The 22,789-nt window shown below is 36.1% G+C and overlaps 1 protein-coding gene across 1 annotated transcript; it reads right to left on the reverse strand.

Annotated features, from left to right (window-relative positions):
* Positions 1-1,598: 1,598 nt before the first annotated feature.
* On the reverse strand, positions 1,599-8,554 carry LOC136851185 (uncharacterized). The gene is made up of 4 exons (XM_067125140.1): positions 8,011-8,554; positions 3,182-3,410; positions 2,559-2,689; positions 1,599-1,910 (listed from the first exon to the last, which is right to left on the reverse strand). The coding sequence occupies exons 2-4, from the start codon at positions 3,407-3,409 to the stop codon at positions 1,604-1,606; spliced, it is 666 nt and encodes a 221-aa protein (XP_066981241.1). The 5' UTR covers position 3,410; positions 8,011-8,554; the 3' UTR covers positions 1,599-1,603.
* Positions 8,555-22,789: the final 14,235 nt, after the last annotated feature.

Raw genomic sequence — 22,789 nt, forward strand, 5'->3', positions numbered from 1 at the left:
CAGTTAAAATGAGGAAATTGGAGCTTGTTTTTTTATTTTATTTTATGTTTTAAATATGATTATACTAATAAGAAATAAAATTCAAAATATGCAATATGTACAATTCACCATGTTATTATAATGTAAAATAATTATTATATTATGTTAATATTAGAAAAATTGTACCATTATTTACCTACCTAAATAAAATTGTGGATAAACCAGACTTGACATTACTTACTAATATTTCACTTTCTAAACTATTCCCTACCATGGTTAGCTAGCTAACTGCCCTCACCCTTCTCTCACCCATCTTACCTATCAGCTAAAAAAAAAAATAATAATTTTAAGTCACATAAAAACTGCCGCAGGGCTGGTCTAGAAGGGAAGATGTTTCTTTTTGTTCTTTTTCTTTATATTATCTCATTTCTTGAAGCTCAGAATGAGCTGGAAGTAATTAAAATCAAAATCAAAATATTTATTGAATACATTCAGCAAAAAAAAAAGTTATTATTTTTGTTTCTTAAAATACAAAAATGAAGGTTCCCTTATCAAACCAAACAAATTCAAAACAAAAAAAAAAAAAAAACTACCACACCAACTTTATATAACCTTACCTTTGATATCGTGTTTTCCTTTAATGTGAATAATAAATAGTAAGTACAAGCTCTCCTAATTTGAGCAATTTGCCTCTTTATCCTTTGTAAGAGTTACGTTTTAATGCTTTATATATAGTTAATGATGGAAATAAACATTGAAATATTTGTAAGCTCAATTAAAAAGGATATGCAATTTTTTTGGTCACAGTATAAAAGCACAAGTTTGTGTGGATATACTGTATACACATTTCAAGAGCATAAAACACAGTTCTTCAGGAAAAATAATTATTCCCAAATCAGTAGGTTCACTCTCTGAGAAGAAGCAAAAATAAATCCAGTTGAAATTTCCATTAAAATGGTATTACGAGAGTAATTACCATAGTTTACACACGATAAGTACAGATCGCAGTAATAAAAATGAAGGCATGGAAAACAGAAGTTTCCCATTTTATTGGTGACGCGTGAATTTCCTCTGAGAACAATGATTTTTTCGTTTTAAAGCATTCAGTATTAGTGATAAAAAGGCTTATGAATTCATTTCTCTTGATCAGTGTCCTGCTGAGTTTGATAAGAATCTGTTCTACGACATGCAGTTGTAAATATATAATTTAAAAGGAAGTAAAAGATTATATATATATATATATATATATATATATATATATATATATATATATATATATATATAGATATATATTTAGACTGATTTAAACTGGATGGTATCTATGGAGATATTCAAGAAAAGTTACAAGCTTTCCAGGATTAACAGTCCTCATTGTCTGGTATGTATGGATACCAGACGATGAGGACAGTTGGTCCTTGAAAACTTACAACTTTTTCCTGAATATCTCCACTAGATACATCCAGTTTAAATGAGGTCCTGTAATTCATTGTATTAATGCACAAAACAATTGTATGAGTGGTAGAGTATATGCATACATATACATACATATATATATATATATATATATATATATATATATATATATATATATATATATATATATATATATACATCCTTACATCCTTTAGAAAGGTGGCATACATATAGTAGCCGAAGGTGTTGGGGTAAAGTTATCAACGGTATCTGTGAAAGCTGCTTCAGACAGGACCAGGCAAAGCTTATCACTTGAATATAATCGCCATGACACCCAATTCACGGCCATCAACTGGTTGCTGTAGATGTCACGAGCTGAGTTTGTCGAAACCGTGTCAGTTTGGGCACCGATGAACATGTATTTTGGGTTCATGGCTTCCAAGACGATATTGTTTGCAGACGCTGTGGAATACCTGAGGAGTTGCTTGTTGAGACCTGCGCAGTAAGAGACGGCCATTCTGTGGATATAACCAGGTGAAGAGAAGTGTTTTTATTATTATTATTATTATTATTATTATTATTATTATTATTATTATTATTATTATTCAGAAGATGAACCCTTTACATATAGAACAAGCCCACCACAGAGGCCATTCACTTGAAAGTCAAGCTTCCAAAGAATATTACGGTGTTCATTCGAAAGAAGTAACAGAAGGTAATAAGAAATACAGAAAGAAGAGATCAGTTAGTGAGTATACACACAAAAATACTTCTTTTCGCCCTGAATTAAATTTCTGATCCTTTCATTCATTTTCAATGACCACGTATTCATTTCAGCAGCTGCAAACATTCCGGCTTAATTTGTACTGTAAAATTTTATAGGAAAGTGTTAGGAATAATAATCTTAAAGTCACATGGTATGTTTTGATGTGTGTAAATCAGAAGTAGAGGGAACTAGACGGCGTAAATTAACGGAATTAGGGGAAGAGAATGCACTCGTATGGAACACGCGTTAATGATGATGCAATGCAATAAATTAAAAAAATAACTTACGTTTGAAGTGACAATAGCATCAAGGGAGAAAATTGGTGTAAAGGCACAAAGAGAATAAACAGAGAGAGAGAGGACATTCTGAGAAGAAAGGAATAACGAATTTGGAAACCCACGTCCAGGTTCTTTGTGTGGTGTCGTAGTGAATGACCTGCCCATCGATGATTCTGGAGACGTAGGCCCTGAGCCAAAACTTTGCTGGGATCTTCGTGCCGTTTAGGTCAATCAGAAGTGTGCATGGCTGAGCCTGACGGGGAGAAAAGGGAATTACTTTAATATCTTCAACAGGAATTTAGTTCCCCACCTTGACATTTTACGCCATTCCTCAACGACCCCCATTGTTCTGACAAGGTGATCTGTTTCCCACAGGGTACAAAATACTCCTGATGAATTTCGGCCGCAGTTCGATCTTGAATTTGACGCCAGGATTTTTATTTTCCATTTACGGTCAGTCTTGTCTTTTTCTTTTCTTTCCACTTGTTGACAGATTTGGTCAACGCTCAGGAACTGAACCCAAAGTTTTTTGACAGATTTGGTGAACCCAACTTCATCTTTTTGCTGATTTTTGCCCCCTCAACCCATTAAAGTTTGCATTTACATACTTATATAGAACCTGCAGTGTATTATTTACACCTAATCAAATACTTTTCAGTCAGAAGTAGTAAAGATCAAGACCCTTCTCAGTTTTACAAACAAACTTGATGCAATTTGATTCACAATAGAATGGACATTTTCTTACCAAGTCAGCGGTGTTCACAACGAATCCCTGGCAAGAGGACTGGAGACTAGTGCATGCCCCAAAACAGAGCAAGGTACTCTTGGCAGAAGGTATGACCATTTCGACATTGGCTCTGGGTATGTGGGGCAGAGCGAAGAATCTGTTAATTATGTTAACAGCATCTGATGTAGGTATCATCATCTTCCACAAGGTACAGAGGAACACTACCAGTAGTCCCCAGGAACGCATCCTTTAACAAAGTTGATTATCCATAAGTAAAAGTACTGAATTCTTTAACAAGAAGAATAATTCATTTTATCACTGCTGTTAATTATACAGACACTTTCTTATGTAACAAACACAGTCGTCAATAAAATTAGTAGGCCGGCTTCAAAAATGCAAAATGGTGCAGTGGCAGAAAGCTGATTACGAAAAGGAAGTGTAACATAAAACATTAACAGATAAATGCATACAGTATAGAAATTACATATTGTTAATAGTTGTTTTATAAAAAGAAAGATGAAAAAAGAATCAGGCACCAGAATAAGGATGTTTACATTGCACAATACATGGCCCTCACCAATTGCCCTTTCCGGTGAAATATAAGTAATGGGAGATGACATTTCAAGAGTCTAAATCCTAATAATCTTTGTTAAGGAAAGATACCACTATGTCGAGCAATTTTGTCTTGGAAATCAGGACCCCTGGAGGCTGATGTTTCATCAGTCATCAAGGGAACATCTGCAATTGATTATCCCGGTATATACTGAAGTTTTTCAAAGAATGCCAAGTTTATGGTAATAGTGGATGGAATATTTTTTAAGGACGTGCGACTCCTCCCTTTCCCCTGCCTCCAACTCCGCCCTCCACAAAAAAAAAAAAATTGGTCTAGAAATTAAGACAGTGATCATCAGGCATAAAGGTTGTCACACGTATTGCCTCTGCACAGGTGATACATGAAAAGAAGCGCATTATGAATTGGGTTATTAGAAACTGCTGTTTAATTTTCAGTTAAATCTTGTAGCCACTTCGTAATACGTTCAAGGAGCACTAGTAGCTGCAACTGGAGTTTCACCATACTCATACTACCTTATCTGATTTTCAAGAGCAACACTGAAATCAAGAGTTAAAATAAAATGTTCTCCTGGTGGAGGACCAGACATGATAGTGCTACCGATTAAAACACTCTCTTACACAACTTTCTGCCATTGGTCACTTAAAATAAAAGAAAACTGAGTGAAGAGTAATGAAGTTTATTTATGCAGGCCTGTTATTCATGGTAAAGGCAGAGCCAAAGCTAAATTAAACATGCGCACACTCAAATTTATCGATATTGTCCTGGACTTGTTTGACCTAAAAAAAAAAAATGTCTCCCGAGTGCTCTAATGCTCCCTGACTCTGTAACTCATCTAACGCCGATAAACGTTAGTTGAGATCTATCGCCAATGTCAGTTCACTGATTGAGGGTTTAACAGTTTCAACCAAACTTTTGAGCTGTTAGACCACCGGTGTAGCCCAGCCTTTGGACGCTGTCCACTTCTTTTTCACCTTTTCTAAATCTGTACGTAAATTGATTGAGCAACTTATGTCACCGGGAATATCAAAATCAACGAAATTCAAATAAAAATCCATGACGTGGAACACCACGTATCTTTATTTTCAGCTTCACAGCATAGTAAACATTGATGGAAAATCAGTGCCTCGCGTAATTATTCATGCAAACCCTTTACAGTCAGTAATATTACAGTATATATCCAGCATCTGCTTTTAAAAAAGAATGATAAATATCATTATTTATTGTTGCTATGATTCTTGTAATCATCCTGCTTAAGTCTAGTGAGACTATCTCAGTTTTGACAGAAGAAGAAAGTAAATCATTTAACAGCTGTTCCGAATTCACAGAAGAAAGGAAGAACTGAACGTTGGACAGTTGTTACATAATTTACCAGCTGCTAAAAAAGAAACTCATTCGTGAGATTGAGACCCTGCAATGTGAACTCAACGGCTTCCGGACTGTTATTCTTTTTAATGAAGTTCGTGTTAAAGGGTGCCTTCATCCGAAATGATGATAATGATAGAGTAATGAATATTGCTTCCAACCAGTTTTGTTGGATATTTTCACCTGTTTTATGAGTTTGATTTTTATTTTCACTTCATTTCTTTTTTCTTTAATTCCAATAACGCTCCTTACTAGTAAAGGCCAGGCTATACGTATATATCACCAGTTTTTATGAGGTTTCGTTCGTTCCATTCTCTTCCTTCGTTATTTCTCCATCTCACTCATTCTGCACTTCTTAATTTACACGAGGAAGGAGAACATGGAAATCACTGTTCTTTACCCAAAAATGATTTCAATCGAGCAAGATCGCAATATGTTCTGTGAAATTCTATCCTTCATTGAAGCTACTGACGTCCGAAAGCAGTTTCCGGTAGAACATGGACAAACAGGATGTTATTTTTTATTCAGGAGACGTCACGATTATTTCAACGTTCAAGTCGATACAGATGAAGCTGTAACGTCCCAAGACAGAAAAAAATTGAAATTTTAATCGAATGTAAGAACAGCGAAAGCCGTCTAGGCATTTCATTAGAGGCATACGTTACTTTGGTTGTATGCTAACAGCAGAAGAAGAATTCTGTCTCCATTCGGCCAGACTTACTGCAAGACTGTATAGCAGCGAGCGGTCAGGAAGATCACGGGGCCGTTATTGTGAATCCCTGGCCTTCTATTGGCTGCTTGGCCAAACGTAGGATTTAAGTGGCGCTCGCGTTACTGTTGATTTAGCTCTAAGGAAACAAGCGCGAGTACTTTTGACTCGACTTCGTATTATGTGCTCCATTGTATTATGTCAAAGTTTGTTTGAAAGAGTGCCTTCACCAGAAATAGTGATAATAATGATAAAGTAACTAATATTGCTTCCAACCAATTTTGCTGGATATTTTCACCTGCGCTATGAGTATAATTTTTATTTTCACTTCATTTCTTTTTTCTTTGATTCCAATAACGCTCCTTACTAGTAAAGGCCAGGCTATATGTATATCACCAGTACTTATGAGTTTTCGTTCCCTTTTCTTCCTTCGTTATTTCTCCATCTAACCCATTCTACACTTCTTAATTTACACGAGGAAGGAGAACATGGAAATCACTGTTCTTTCCCCAAAAATTACTTAAATCGAGCTTAATTTACACGAGGATGGAGAACATGGAAATCACTGTTCTTTCCCCAAAAATTACTTAAATCGAGCTTAATTTACACGAGGATGGAGAACATGGAAATCACTGTTCTTTCCCCAAAAATTATTTAAATCGAGCTTAATTTACACGAGGATGGAGAACATGGAAATCACTGTTCTTTCCCCCAAAATTATTTAAATCGAGCTTAATTTACACGAGGATGGAGAACATGGAAATCAATGTTCTTTCTCCCAAAATTATTTAAATCGAGCTTAATTTACACGAGGATGGAGAACATGGAAATCACTGTTCTTTCCCCCAAAATTATTTAAATCGTGCTTAATTTACACGTGGATGGAGAACATGGAAATCACTGTTTTCCCCCAAAATTATTAAATCGAGCTTAATTTACACGAGGATGGAAAACATGGAAGTCACTGTTCTTTCCCCCAAAATTATTTAAATCGAGCTTAATTTACACGAGGATGGAGAACATGGAAATCACTGTTCTTTCCCCCAAAATTATTTAAATCGAGCTTAATTTACACGAGGATGGAGAACACGGAAATCACTGTTCTTTCCCCCAAAATTATTAAGTCGAGCTTAATTTACACGAGGATGGAAAACATGGAAATCACTGTTCTTTCCCCAAAATTTATTTAAATCGAGCTTAATTTACACGAGGATGGAGAACATGGAAGTGACTGTTCTTTCTCCAAAAATTATTTAAATCGAGCTTAATTTACACGAGGATGGAGAACATGGAAATCACTGTTCTTTCCCCAAAAATTATTTAAATCGAGCTTAATTTACACGAGGATGGAAAACATGGAAATCATTGTTCTTTCCCCCCAAAATTTTTTAAATCGAGCTGAATTTAGACGAGGATGGAGAACATGGAAATCACTGTTCTTTCCCCAAAAATTATTTTAATCGAGCTTAATTCACACGAGGATGGAGAACATGGAAATCACAGTTCTTTCCCGCAAAATTATTTAAATCGAGCTTAATTTACACGAGGATGGAGAACATGGAAATCGCTGTTCTTTCCCCCAAAAATGATTTAAATCGAGCTTTAATTTTGAGGATGGAGAACATGGAAATCACTGTTCTTTCCCCAAAATGATTTAAATCGAGCTTAATTTACACGAGGATGGAGAACATGGAAATCGCTGTTCTTTCCCCAAAAATGATTTAAATCGAGCTTAATTTACACGAGGATGGAGAACATGGAAATCACTGTTCTTTCCCCCAAAATGATTTAAATCGAGCTTAATTTACACGAGGATGGAGAACATGGAAGTCACTGTTCTTTCCCCAAAAATTATTTAAATCGAGCTTAATTTACACGAGGATGGAGAACATGGAAATCACCGTTCTTTCCCCAAAAATGATTTCAATCGAGCGAGATCGCAATATATTCTGTGAAATTCTTCCCTCGCAATATATTCTGTGAAATTCTTCCCTTCATTGAAGCTACTTACGTCCGAAAGCAGTTTCTGGTAGAACATGGAAAAACGAGATATCATTTTTATTCAGGCGACGTCACGATTATTTCAGCGTTCAAGTCGATACAAATGAAGCTGTTACGTCCAAAGACAGAAAAAAATTGAAATTTTAATCGAATGTAAGAACAGCGAAAGCCGCCTAGGCGTTAATTGAAAGTATACGTTACCTTGGTTGTGTGCTAACAGCAGAAGAAGAATTCTGTCTCCACTCGGCCAGACTTACTGCAAGACTATAGCAGCGAGCGGTCAGGAAGATCACGGGGCCGTTATTGTGAATTCTTGGCCTCCTATTGGCTGCTTGGCCAAACGTAGGATTTGAGTGGCGCTCGCGTTACTGTTGATTTAGATCCAAGGAAACAAGCGCGAGCACTTTTGACTCGACTTCATATTATGTGCTCCATTGTATTATGCCAAAGTCGCACTACCGTGGTAAGGGAGTGTGGCTGTAAAATATTAATTTAGAAAAAGGCCTACTGACCAAAGGGGGGCCAGCGCTCCAATTAACAACAACAAAAAAAAAAAGGGTGATGTGAAAATATACTCCAAGACTACCAATATTCAATGGGGATTTTTTGATCTTTTATTTAGAAAAATACATTTTAAAGTTCATTTTACTATTCAGTACATATGCAACATATGCAATTTATGTACAAAATCAACAAATATGTCATAAAATACTTAAATTTACTATGTACATACATACATATACACACACCCATATATTGTATAGTATACATACCCATTATAGCATACACACATATATATCTGTATATATTAAAATTCCAGGTAACTACGTGTAAAATGAGAATAAATGTTTTTAAATGATTTACGCAATACATACCTATTCCTGTCCACTCAGGTATAATTCACAAAATCAGAGGTTGTAGTTTTTGCAAGATCTGTCAATAGAGCTCTGTGGCACGATCAAGATTTTACGTTAACACAGAAAAGTTCACAAACTTGCAAAGAAACGTGGCATTACTGCAAGCTGAAGTCAAAACTATGCCGTTCTAGGCTAATACTAAAAGTAAAACTAGGGGTGTCACGACTTTTTATCACCCGTCATTTAATCACAGCTCATTTCATCGGCTGACATTTAACAACTCGTCACTTAACCACTGGTCTTTTCATCACTGGGACAATTCATCATTTGACAGTTAATCACCGCGACAGATGATCACAGTTCATTTCACCATGCGACACCTAAGCACCTATTACTCTTATTAAAACTATGTCGAACTATAGCCATTGCGCAATTCAAATATTACTAGCGAAGAAGTATAAAACACTCATTACTAAATTAGGAAATGGTGTGATCTCACTTCCATACCCATTTTGAAACAGTCGAATAACACCCATAGTACTAGATGGAAGACATATGTGATTTTGGAAAAACTTCTAAAGGGAATGATACTGTCTGCTTCCAGACATGTGAATACTACAGACGTAAAGAAAATAAAGACAGTTCTGTCCGTTGGCTATGCAGAGAATACCAGCCATTTATTACTACAAAAGAAAATCGCATGATTTCACTTCCATACCCAGAACATTCCCATTTTCTGGATGGGAATGGCATTGAGGCAAGGGCAGTGGTAGCAGAGATGAAAGATTTGATAACTGGAATAGGAGCTGTAAAAAGTCATATACAGGCACATTATTATTATTATTATTATTATTATTATTATTATTATTATTATTATTATTATTATTATTATTCAGAAGATGAACCCACCATAGAGGAAATTGTCTTGAAATTTAAGCTTCCAAAGAATATTATGGTGTTCATTTGAAGAAGTAATAGAAGGTAATGAGAAATGCAGAAAGAGGAGATCAGTTAGTGATTATACACACAAAAATACTTCTTTTCGCTCTGTATTAAATTTCTGATCCTTTCATACATTTTCAGTGACCACGTATTCATTTCAGTAGCTGCAAACATTCAGGCTTAATTTGTCCTTAAAATTTTAGAGGAAAGTGTTAGGAATAATACTTTTCAAGTCACACGGTATGTTTTGATGTAAATACTGAAGTACAGAGAGCTAGACGAGCGTAAATTAATGGAATTAGAGGAAGGGAATGCATTTGTATGGAACGCGCGTTGATGACGATGTAATGTAATAAATAAAAAAAAAACTAACGTTTGATGTGACAATAGCGTCAAGGAAGAAAAAGAACTTAGAGACGCATTGCAAGGTATACTGAATTGGTGTAAAGGCATAGAGAGAATAAACAGGGAGAGAAGATAACCAAAGAAGAAAAGAATGGCGCATTTAGAAACCTACGACCAGTTTCTTGGTGTGGCGTCGTAGTAAATGACCTGCCCGTCGATGATTCTGGTGACGTAGGCCTTGACCATAGACGTGGTGGGGATCTTCTGGCCGTTTAGGCCAATCAGCAGTGTACATGGCCGAGCCTGACGGAGAGACAAGGGAATTACTTTAATATCCTCAACAGGAATTTAGTTCTCCATCTTGACATTTTACCGCAATCCTCAAGGACTCCTATCGTACTGACAGCGTGATCTATTTCTTACAGGGTACAAAATGCTCTTCAGGAATTTTGGCCGCAATTAGATCTTAAATTTGACAACAGGATTTTTTTTTCTATTTTCCATTTACGGACAGCCTTGTCTTTTTCTCTTTGCCTTTCCACTTTTTGAGAGGCTTGGCTAACACTCCGGAGGTGAACCCAACTTTGGCGGAACCCAACTTTATTTTCCTCAGGAGATTTGCTGCCTAAGGCTAATAAAGTTTGCATTTAGATACTCAGGTAGAATTTGCAGTTTATTATTTACTCTTAAGCAAATACGTTTCTGTCAGCAGTAGTAAAGACCCTCCTCAGTTTTACAGACAAACTTGGTGCAACTTTGATTCACAATAGAACGAGCATTTTCTTACCAAGTCAACGCCATTCACAACGAATCCCTGACAAGAGGGCTGGAGACTAGTGCATGCCCCAAAGCAGAGCAGGGTACTCTTGGCAGAAGGTATGACCATTTCGACATTGGCTCTGGGTATGTGGGGCAGAGCGAAGAATCTGTTAATTGTGATGACAGCATCTGAGGCAGGTATCATCATCTTCCATAAGGTACAGAGGAACACTACTAATAGCCCCCAGGCACGCATCCTTTAACAAAGATGATTATCCATAAGTTAAAATTTAAAAGTAACGCATTCTTTAACAAGAGTAACTAAAGACTTTATCACTGTTGTTAAGTACACAGACACTTTCGTATGTTACAAACACAATAGTCAATAGAATTGGTAGGCTGGCTGCAAAAATGCAAAATGGCGCAATGGTAGAAAGCTGGTTATGGATAGGAAGAATAACATATAGCTGTGAGCAAAACATTAACAGATAAATGCATACAGTACAGAAATTGCATATTGTTAACAGCTGTTTCATAAAAAGGAAGATAAAAAAAAGAAACGGGTCCCAGAATAAGGATGCTTACATTGGGCAATACTTAGCCCTCGCTAATTACCCTTTCCGTTAAAATATAAATAAAATAATGAAAGGTGACGTTTCAAGAGTCTAAATCAGATGTGGGCAAAGTATGGGCACCGGGCCGGAAGCAGCCCTCGACGCACTTTTAACCGGCCCGTGAGCGTTTATAAAAAAGTTTCAATGTTTAGGCTGCTTGCCATAATTTTCCTGCAATTACACAACGTATCACTAGATGGCGCATGCTGTAAACACACCCAGCCAACCATAATTTGACTATCCGTATGATTAATCTTACCATAAGTTTGATATGCGATAATTTCCGATATTTCTTTAATAATCTAGAAATTCATGATAATTTGAACATTTTCTTATGTCTGGAAAAGTAAATAAATATGTAAACTGCGTTCTCTCTCTCTCTCTCTCTCTGTCTCTCATTGAAATCAGTCTTGAAGGCTAGTAACCTCGACACGTTTTGCAGCGTGAGCTGTGTTTTTGTTAAGTTTGTTTCACGTTGTGAACACATTTGGACCTATGTAACGTAGTGTACTGTAGATTAGAGATGAACACTCTGAAACCATGAGTGGTCAAAAAAAGAGAAAAGTTGATAGCGAGTGCAGATTTTTTAACAAAGATTGATCAACAAAATATTTCTTCAGTGAAGTGCATTCGAAAGCCGTATGTTTGATTTGTAAAGTGTGCATTATAGTATTCAAGGGGGTATCATATCAACCGCTACTTTTCCACCTGGCACGCCAACTATGCTAGCAACCTTTCCAGTGATGAGAGGGCCACCACTGCTACAAAGTTAGCAGCTAGTTTACAGGCTCAGCGGAACATTTTTACCCATCAGCCCACAATTCAGGAGTCTTGCACGAAGGCAAGCTATGCACTGGCATACAAATTGGCAAAGGCAAGTAATCTATTCTCTAAAGGAGGATTTTTGAAGGAATGTATAATTGAGATTGCTGCACTTCTATGTCCGGACATCGCAAGCAAATATGAGAACCTCAGTCTGTCTTGGCAAGCAGTGACTGGTGTACAGAAATAATTGATGACGACTTGGCCAGTGGATTAAACGAAAGCAGATTGTTGTGTGTCTTCGTTAACTCTGGACGAGAACAATGACATAAAGGACACTGCTCAACTCTTAATCTTTATCACAGGGATTAACGAACGCTTTGAAATCACTGTGGAAACTTTAGCCATGAAGTCCATCATGGGCACAACACGAGGAGTGGACCTCTATGAGAAGGTGTCGGGCATCATCGAGAGGTTGAAGCTACTGTGGAATAAACTCGTCAGTATCACTTCAGATGGATTACCAAATTTAATAGGAAACAATTAATGCTATTATGCAGGGTAATGTAGGCCCAATTCTGTCTTGTGCTTGTGGCCGGTCCGTCCATCAGTTTTCAAAACCCTATGTGGCCCTTGAGCCAAAACGTTTGCCCACCCCTGGTGTAAATCCTAATAACCTTCATTAGGGAGAGGAAACCGCTAAGTCGAGCAATTTCATCTTGGAAATTATCAGTCATCAAGGAAACATCTGTTGCACTGATTATCCCAGTAGATATTGGAAGCTTTTCAAATAATGCCAAGTTTCTGGTAATAGTGGATGGAATATCTTTTTAAGAATGTACGACTCCCCTCCTACTACCAAAAGAAATTTATTTAGAAATTAAGACAAAGTTATCATCAGACATAAAGGTCGTCACATGTATTACCTCTGCACAGGTAGTACTTGAAAGGAAGCATGTTATGAAATTTGCTTATTAGAAACTACTGTTTAGGTTTCAATTCAGGTTGGTAGACACTTTGTAATACATTCAGTGAGCACTAATAACTGCAACTGGAGCTTCATTATACTCATACTACCTTATCTGATTTTCAAGGGCAACATTGAAGTCAAGAGCTAAAAATGATTTCACTCCCTAGTGGAGGACCAGACATGAAAATGCTACAAATTAAAACACTCTCTTACATAACTTTCTGCTGTTGATCACTTAAAGAAAACTATGAGTGAAATACAGTGCATAGCCTCTAACAGCAAAGGTAAAGGCACAGCCAAAGCTAAATTGAACATACACCGGCTCAAATTTATCGATATTTTCCTGGGCTTATCTTGTTAGATCTAAAAAAAGTTTTCCCAAGTGCTTGAATGATTCCTGCCTCTGTACCTCATCTAACTGCAATAAATGTTGGTTGAAACCTTCTATCACCAATGTCAGTTCACTGATTGAGGGTTAAGCACTTTCAACCAAACTTTTGAGCTGCTAGACCACCGGTGTTACCCATCCTTTGGACATTGTCCATTTCTTTTTCAACTTTTCTAAATCTGTACATGCATTGATTGAGCAGCTTCTGTCACTGGGAATATCAAAATCAACTTAATTCCTGGGTCTGGGCACCAGATTGTAGCATACCATTCCACATCAAGCTAAATCAAATAAAAATATATGGCGTGAAAACCAGAACAACAATTCTTTCCACACCTTTCTTCACATATCTCTTTTCAGCTTCACAATACAGTAAACATTGTTGAAAGTCAGTACCTTCAATAATTATTAATGCAAAACCTTTACAATCATTAACATTAATATATATATATATATATATATATATATATATATATATATATATATATATATATATATATATATATATATATATATATATATATATATATATATATATATATATATATATATATATATATACTGTACACAGTATAGATATATATGTTTGTGTGTTATCCAGCATCAATTTTTAAAAACTATGATAAATATTATTATTTATTGTTGTTATGATTCGTAATCATTCTGCTTAAGTCAAGGGAGACTATCTCATTTTTAACAAGCATATTTGCTGTCAGGAAGTGCCTGGATTGAATTTTTTTTTTTTTGAGGGTCAGGAAATCAACTTTGGCAACCCTAGAGCGATCAATTTGGGAGGGGTGGTCTCCAACGTTAATTTTTGACATCTTTAGTCTTCATATAAATAAAGTCGTGAGCTGCCGTATAATGTCATGAGAATTTAGACATTTTCTTTTATTTTTAAAGATTTTTGTCCGTTGGTATGTTGCGGGCCCACAAGTGAAGGCGTTCATCAAGTCCGGTAAATTGTGGTACTTATGGCAACACTGGCCTTTGAACTTTGCACTTTTACGTATCGATTTTCCTCTATCCACTTTTCCACCAACTTATCATTCATTAAGTTCAAAATTGACATTAAAACGTGACACTTTACCTCAAGTACAAATCTTATCTGAGGAGGAGAATACAGTACTGAAATTGCTGCAGGTGTGTGCATTGTTTGTAATTTGAAAATGAAATTGTACATGATAAAGAAATATAAGCTAGTTCTGTTATTATCTTCCCATCCATAACGTTGGGTTATTACATATGCATGCACGACGAAATACTTCGTAATAATAATAATAATAATAATAATAATAATAATAATAATAATAATAATAATAAACTTCACTAGAGAAAATGGCTGTGTCGACGCCGGTGAGTTTTTATTGCAGTGTCTCTAATCTCTCGGATGAGTTTCCTTGTAGCAGCAAACAAATTATTTAACAGCTATTCAAAGTTCAATGAGTAAATGGATAAAGGAATAAGTGAACTTTGGACAGTTGTTATATAATTATATAATTTACCTACTGCTACAAAGAAACTTACTTATTCGTGAGATTGAGAAACTGCAATATAAACTCAACTGCATTCATACAGCCGTTCTTTTTAATGAAATTTGTTTGATAGAGGACCTTTTTCCGAAATAAAGATAATAAGATGATGGTGATCATGAAAAAAGTAATTAATATAGTTTTCAAACAATTTTGCTGGATATTTTCACATCTTTTCATGAACTTAATTATTATTTTCACTTCATTTCTTTTTTCCTTGATTCCGAGAACACTCAGTGACCCTCGTGATCTTGGTCCATGTAAATAGGGTTCAACTTCTGCATATTAATAATAATTATTATTATTAAAGGTCAAGCTATATTACAAGTTTTTTTTATCAGATTTCGTTCCCTTTTCTTCCCTCGTTATTTCTCCACCTCCCTCATTCTGCACTTCTTAATGTACACGACGAATGAGAACATGGAAATCACTGTTCTTTCCCCCAAAACTATTTCAGTCGAGCGAGATCGCAATATATTCTGCGAAATTCTTCCCTCCATCGAAGCTCCTTACGTCCGAAAGTAGTTTCTGGTAGAACATGGGAAAGCGAGACATTATTTCCATTCAAGAGACGTCCACATTATTTAAACGCTGAAGTCGATAGAGATGAAGCTGCTCTATACAATGACAGACAGAAAACAGCTGAAATGTTTGTCGAATGTAAAAACAGCAAAAGCCGTCTAGGCATTAATTGGAAGTATGCTTTACCTTGGTTTGTGCTGACAGTAGAAGAATTCTGTCTGCACTCGGCCGGACTTACTGCAAGACTGTATCACAAGCGGTCTGGAAGATCATGTGACCGTTATTGTGAATCCCTGGCTCCCTATTGGCTGCTTGGCCAAACGTAGGACGAGATACTGTTGATGCATCACCAAGGAAACAAATCTCGAATAATTTTGACTGAACTTTATGTTATGTGCTCCATTGCATTATAATCGGTCTCGTGATGCTGATCTATTCAGCGTATGTACTATTTCCTTTGACGTCCTATTCCTTTTTCTTTTGAATAATAATAATAATAATAATAATAATAATAATAATAATAATAATAATAATAATAATAATAATAATTATACAGAATACTTTAACACTATATTCCTTCATCTGGTTTTTCACAGTCAGGTGTTTTCTAGCAATTAATGCATGGCTAAGAACGCCTCATTTCGCTATTAGAATATCTCCATTTATACCTGCTGAAATGAGAGTTGAAAATAACAGAAGGTAATACAGATACACGAAGAAAAAATATAAAAAAGATAGTATATGTTAACTAATAGAATTATACATAAAATTCCTATGATATTTTTTCCAATCACATTACCAGTTGTATCAAATTTTCATTTGAATCGAATTTCCAGGCAGATTTACGGTTGTATCAAATTTCCAGTTGTATGAAATCTCCAGTCATCTTTCCAGCTGTACCAAATATCCAGTCATATTTCCAGTTATATCAAATATGCAATCAGATTTATAGTTGTATCAGATTACTAGTAATATTTCCAGTTGTATCAAATTTCCAGTCAGATTTCCAGTTGCATCAAATTTCCAGTCAGATTTTTAGTTGTATATAGTTTCCAGGCAGATTTCCAGCTGTATCAAATTTCTAATCAGGTTTCCAGTCGTATCAAAATTCTAATCAGGTTTCCAGTCGTATCAAATTTCCAGTCAGATTTCCAGCTGCATTCAGTTTCAATCAAATCTCAAGTTGTATCCCGTTTCCAATCAGGTTTTCAGCTGTAACCAGTTTCCAAGCAGATTTGTAGTTTTATCCAGTTTCCAGTCAGATTTCCCATTGTATCCCATTTCCAATTAGGTTTCTAGTTGTATCAAATTTCCAGTCAGATTTCCAGTTGTATCCAGTTTCAATAGAATCTCAAGTTGTATCCGGTTTCCAATCAGGTTCCAGTGGTATCCAATTCCCAAGCAGATTTCAAGTTTTATCCAGTTTCCAATCAAATCTACAGTTGTATCCCATTCCAAACAATTTTCCAATTGTACCCAGTGCCCAATCAGATTTCCACTGGTCTCCCATTTCCAGTCAGGTTTCCGGTTGTATCCTGTTTCCATTTGTATCCAGTTTCTAATCAGATTTCCAGTTGTATTCCGTTGTATTTCCTCGTATACCAAGTGTCCCAACCGATGCTTGGATCAGCATTTAAGGCACATCAATAAATACGTCCTTATTATGCATGTATGTAAGTATCTATATAATGCAGAGTATGTGTATATTTATGTATACATAGTCCCCATACATCCAAAGCATGTCTCCTTTTGCTTTTCAATTTATACATTACATATATATTGAAATTCGAAGAGAAAAAAAACTACTTTACGTCACGCAAGACATCGAACCCAGTCTGTGAAATCAAGGCAAGACTCATCCTTTTCCTGCCGGGGAATGATTGCATCATAAGAAGAATCTCTCTCTTGTTATGATGCAGCCCTTGTTACTCTGTAGCTAAATACATTCGGCGTCGGTCTACTGCTTTTGCCTGAAGGGATATAAAGTGCTTTTGCATCGACCTGAATAAAAGCTCTGAATTCTGATAGCTCCTAATGGTTCTTCGTTGGTGACCACCTAAGGAACAAAGCGTGTCCCTGAACAATGAAATCTTTAGGTACTCGGGAGGTGCGAGTTTGAATCGTCTTAACAGGATTAAATGGGGAACGGCCACACTCACTTAACGCTGAATGGTTTTAGAAGCTCGCTTAAACAATATAATCTCTCATTCTTGGACCCGTTCGTGACTGAGATCAGATCATACACTAAAATCCAAAAGGATTTCTACGGCTTTGTTGAGACGTTTTCAAGTGTGTGTGAAAGGCAAAGGTAAGAGATAATCGACCAAAATCAGGAGCGACTGATATTCCAAACAGTTTAGCCTTTCAGTGATATATGGCTTAATCAAGGTTTCTGCGGTTTTGGATTCAACTGTCGTTTTGTTGAACGCGATTAAAGATAATAATCCTAGAAAACTCTATGCATGGTAATTACAGTGGCGCACAACACACTCAAATGTGTGTGTATATATATATATATATATATATATATATATATATATATATATATATATATATATATATATATATATATATATATATATATATATATGTATATATATATATATCAAGAGATACGAAACGTTATGTATTATTAAATGGATGAAGAAAAAGAACGCCTTTCTGTAACTGCAATTTTGCCTATATATGTATTGTCACAAAGCGTACCAGGTACCTGGTTATTACACAACTAATCACAGAATTCAAAAATTTACCTCACTTCAGCCAGATACCTGAACTCTCATAACAATAAAAATTACAACTAAGTATTCTAAAGGTAACAGTGATCCCTTTAAAAGCTAATTAATCACGTGAAAAATCAAACTAAGTTTATCAAGACTAGTGTGAGGTATCAACAATTAAACAAGAAATATACTAGAGTAAAAGGGTATCACTCCATCAAACAACTTTAACTGTTTCCCCAGTCTTAATTCACTTCAGCAAAACTTAAGGAACAAAAGATGTTTATTACTTTGCCCTATGTAAACAATTAATCCTATTCACTGGTGGTTAATAAATGAAACACTCACTGTTCTTAAAAACACTAAATACAAAAATTTTTTTTTAAATTCAAAATTTATAATTAGAATTCACAATCTGAAAAAAATTAACTTTTACCTGAAAACAACACAAAAATTTAATTTGTTCTTGTGTTAAATTATTAAACAAAACTAATTCACAAAACTTTAATTTATCAAGAAATTAATTTAATCAAGCAAACTTTAAACTATCAAGAATTACTCAAGATTTAAAAAGAAAATCTTAATAAATGAAAATTAAATCAAGTATGCAATGTTAAATTATCAAGAAATATTTAAAATGCTAGGTATATAAATGTTAAATCACCAAAATATAAAATGTGAAAATCAAGAGATTGCAAGCACAAGAACACACAAAAATTACAAAACAGATTTATCAATAATAATTTCACTAAAGCAAAATTTCCCTAATATACCTTATTATACAATGGTAATAATATGTAAAATTCACTTTACCTTGCACAAGCTTGTGAAAAGCTTTGCAAAATCCACAAAACACACTTTTTGGCAGGTGCCATTACAGTTTTCCTAAAGTCAGATCTCAAAACCTAAGATTAACACTAGTGACCACACAAATACTCTATGTTAACTTCTCTCTTTTGAAGAGAGAGAGAGAGAGAGAGAGAGAGAGAGAGAGAGAGAGAGAGAGAGAGAGAGAGAGAGAGAACCAACTCTAAAGATCTCTTAAATCAGAATGAACAAATATTGCGATTCCAGTGGGAAATGAAACAGTTAGGTGACGTCAGAACAGTACGTGATCAGAGTAACGCAATCCTACAAAACATGACTTAATCGACTGATATATGTGCATTTACTCTCAAAAAGGCATATACAATTTGAGCAGAAAATTGTGTGGGATGAAGCTCTTAACGAAATCTCAACACGATCAAAACAGTGACTGGCCAGCCACAGAAGGCACGCTTTCACAATAAAGACGAAGGACCAAAGTTGGGTTTCCGAACAGTACATGAAACATTGTGAAATCATTCGTATTTTCTCGTATGGGACAAAGCTTTTACAGACTCAATTGGCATTCCCGCACTAGTTAACTCGTTATCCTCACGACAACAACCAAACCAAAACACAACATCACAAGTACAGAACACTTGTTGTTAGGGGACAAAATGTGGGTCATGTACTACGTATTATTAAAACATAATACCAGTTTTAAATTAAGCTGTTAAGTTATCTAAATCACTAACTCTTTTGAGATCTGACATTACACTAAACACGATATTTCAACAATTATTATTATTACACATAACACATGATAAATAGAAGAATGAAATTCCTCCCCCCAGAAGATTAGTTATCCCGGGTTTGAATCCAACGATTCAGAACAAGATAAATAATCAGTAATTACACTGTTCTTTCCAAAAATGTTCTCTATCTCTACACAGCATGGTTACAAAATCAGCCAGGGGAGCTACTATAGCTGAGAAATTCAGATGGTGATAAAATCCAGCCATGCTAAAAAATCTTTGTAGTTGTTTCTTCCTCTGTTGTTTCCTTCCTGGTGTTTCAGTCACATCCTTGAACAATTTTGAAGTAAAGTTCGTTCCTCTATCACTTTGCACAATTTCTGGTATTCCAATCTTGGGGAAAAACTCCACCAACTTCTCAGCAATTACCTTTGCAGGAATCACCTCAGGATACCTTGTCACTGGACACATTAATGTTAACAGATATTCATTTCCTTTCTTTGTTTTCAGAAGCAGCCCAACCACATCTATAATCACCTTGCTAAAGGGTTCTCCTCTAACTTCTTTAGGCTGTAGGGGTGCCTTCTGAATGGCTTCATTTGGTCTTCCAGCTATCTGGCATGTGTGACATTCTCTGCAAAACCTGCTAACATCCTTGTGAAGTCCAGGCCAGAAAAAATACTTCATAATCTTCTCAACATTCTTCCTGATTCCCATATGTCCAGACTTGTGTGCTACTGCTACCACTTGCTTCCTCAATGGATATGGAATAAAAATTTGATGATATTCACCCCCACTCAGCATTTCCTGGTAGATCTGCAAGTCGATGCTTCCTCATTAGCAATCCTTCCTTTAGATAGTAACAGGTATGAGTTTGATGCATCTCTTCTTGATCAACAACTCTGAAGAACAAGTCAGCCGACGTTGCATCCTTCTTCTGCAGTTCCATTAGTTACTCTCTAGTCACTTGACCAACTTCAAGGGCTGAACTCTCCATACTTGCTAACTCTTTTACTGTAGTTTCACTACTATCATCAGGAACACTTTGACTACTCTGAGTCTCTTCAAAAACAACAGGAGTCTCTTCTTCTTGGGAAATCTCTTCATTGCTAACACTAGGGGACACTTCTCTTTCCTGGAACAGCTCTTCTAAGCTCAAAGATCCTTCACTTGACCCTTCTTGTGCAGGTAAATCCTCAGTTTCTTCACTTGCAGATGTAGTTTTCTTCATAATCCTGGTAGTTACACAACTTGGAAAGAGGTGGGGGTTTTTCTTCCTTAAATCTACCGTAGGACTAATCCTCAACGGTTTGTCTGTCACTATAGGACAAGGAACAAATGGTGCACCACCAACCTCCTTACCCAGTAAAACATGCACACCTTCAACAGCTAGTGAGTCCTTTACAGCAAGATCAACATTCCCTGTCACCACTTCACAGGACAGGTGCAAGCAGCATATAGGAGTTACCTCTTCTCCTCCTATACCCTTCAAAATAACTGAATCTCTGGTGAGATTCTTCTCCAACTCTGGGTGAGCAACACAAACTACCACACTATGGTTATTCCCCATATCACGTAATACCTTGACTGGTACCTGCAAACTTCCTCCCTGAGTTACCAGCATACCTTCATAGATATATGGCTTAAAAGCCTCCAAGCTGCTCAGTCACTCACTGCTTGAAGTTACATTTCCACTGGTTGCTAAATACTCTGCTTGTTCAGACTCAGTCTTCCCAGCTGTCTTAGTCTTATTATGAATTTAATCTATTATGAATTTTTTAATAGACTAAATTCACTAGTTCCGACCATACAAAATTCAAAACAGAATGGGAAAAGGACGGAAAACTGCCGTTCTTTGATGTACTAATCATAAGGGAACAGAACAGATATGCTTTCACAGTATATAGGAAACCCACTTTCGTTGTTTCTTACATTAATTTCCTTAGCTACCACGACGTGTCCGCAAAGATCATGATAGGGTGCAACCTATTTCTCAGGGGACTTAGAATATGTTCAAATGGATATCTAAATAAAGAATTCAACATGATCCGCCAACACCTAATGCAACCGCTCTACCGACCACACATTATCGAGAAGCCTATTAACAAAGCGAATGAAATATACTACAGAGGTCCCAGTCACAACAGGCAAACAGATTTTAACGACAAAATAAAGCTTCTGTACGACGAAAACATCCAAAAAGCTACAGAACATCTCAGGTCTAACAATCCTTTTATTTTCCATTATCCCGTGCAGCAACTGTAATGAGGTTTACATGGGGAGATGTGTAGGTCCACCTCACAAAGGATGACAGAGCACAAAAGATCAGTACGATATGCTTCAGAGAGCTCGAGGATTTTCCTACATATTAGGGATAAAGCCTGTACCATAAACTGGAGTGGGGCCAAGCTGGTTTGCAAAAGTAGTTGTCCATACAAAAGGAAGTTGCTGGAATCTGCTATCATCAGTCAAACCAACAATATGAACCTTTCAGGAGGACATTGGAAATCGGATGACATCGATGGGTTAATCCTCAGGCCCCTGCTTAAGAAGGTGTTTCAGAAAATACAACCACTAGACGCATCGCCAGACGGGAGCTAACGTAGCCACAATTCACAAGGGAATACCTTAATTTCCATCGTTCCTGGGTCAATGGCCACCTGCGTGCCAACGGGACTTACTGCCAGACCTACATATGTTTTTGTATATATACCCTTGTATCTGTTATCTGTCCATATTTTACCAGTAAACAGGGGCACAGAAGGAAGTGCTCGAAATATATGGTTGAAACATTCACACAGTGTTTTATCGGCCTTTTATCTTCATATATATATATATATATATATATATATATATATATATATATATATATATATATATATATATATATATCTTCTTCTTTTAACGTGCTTTTTTCCCATTTTTGTATGGGGTAAGCACGATGCCTTCTTTGAAGGACTTTTGATTTGGCTTTTGGGTAGACCTGTGGTCTCGATCGGCTGCCCTGCCT

The sequence above is a fragment of the Macrobrachium rosenbergii genome, chromosome 23, assembly GCF_040412425.1.
Source record: "Macrobrachium rosenbergii isolate ZJJX-2024 chromosome 23, ASM4041242v1, whole genome shotgun sequence".
Taxonomy (NCBI): domain Eukaryota; kingdom Metazoa; phylum Arthropoda; class Malacostraca; order Decapoda; family Palaemonidae; genus Macrobrachium; species Macrobrachium rosenbergii.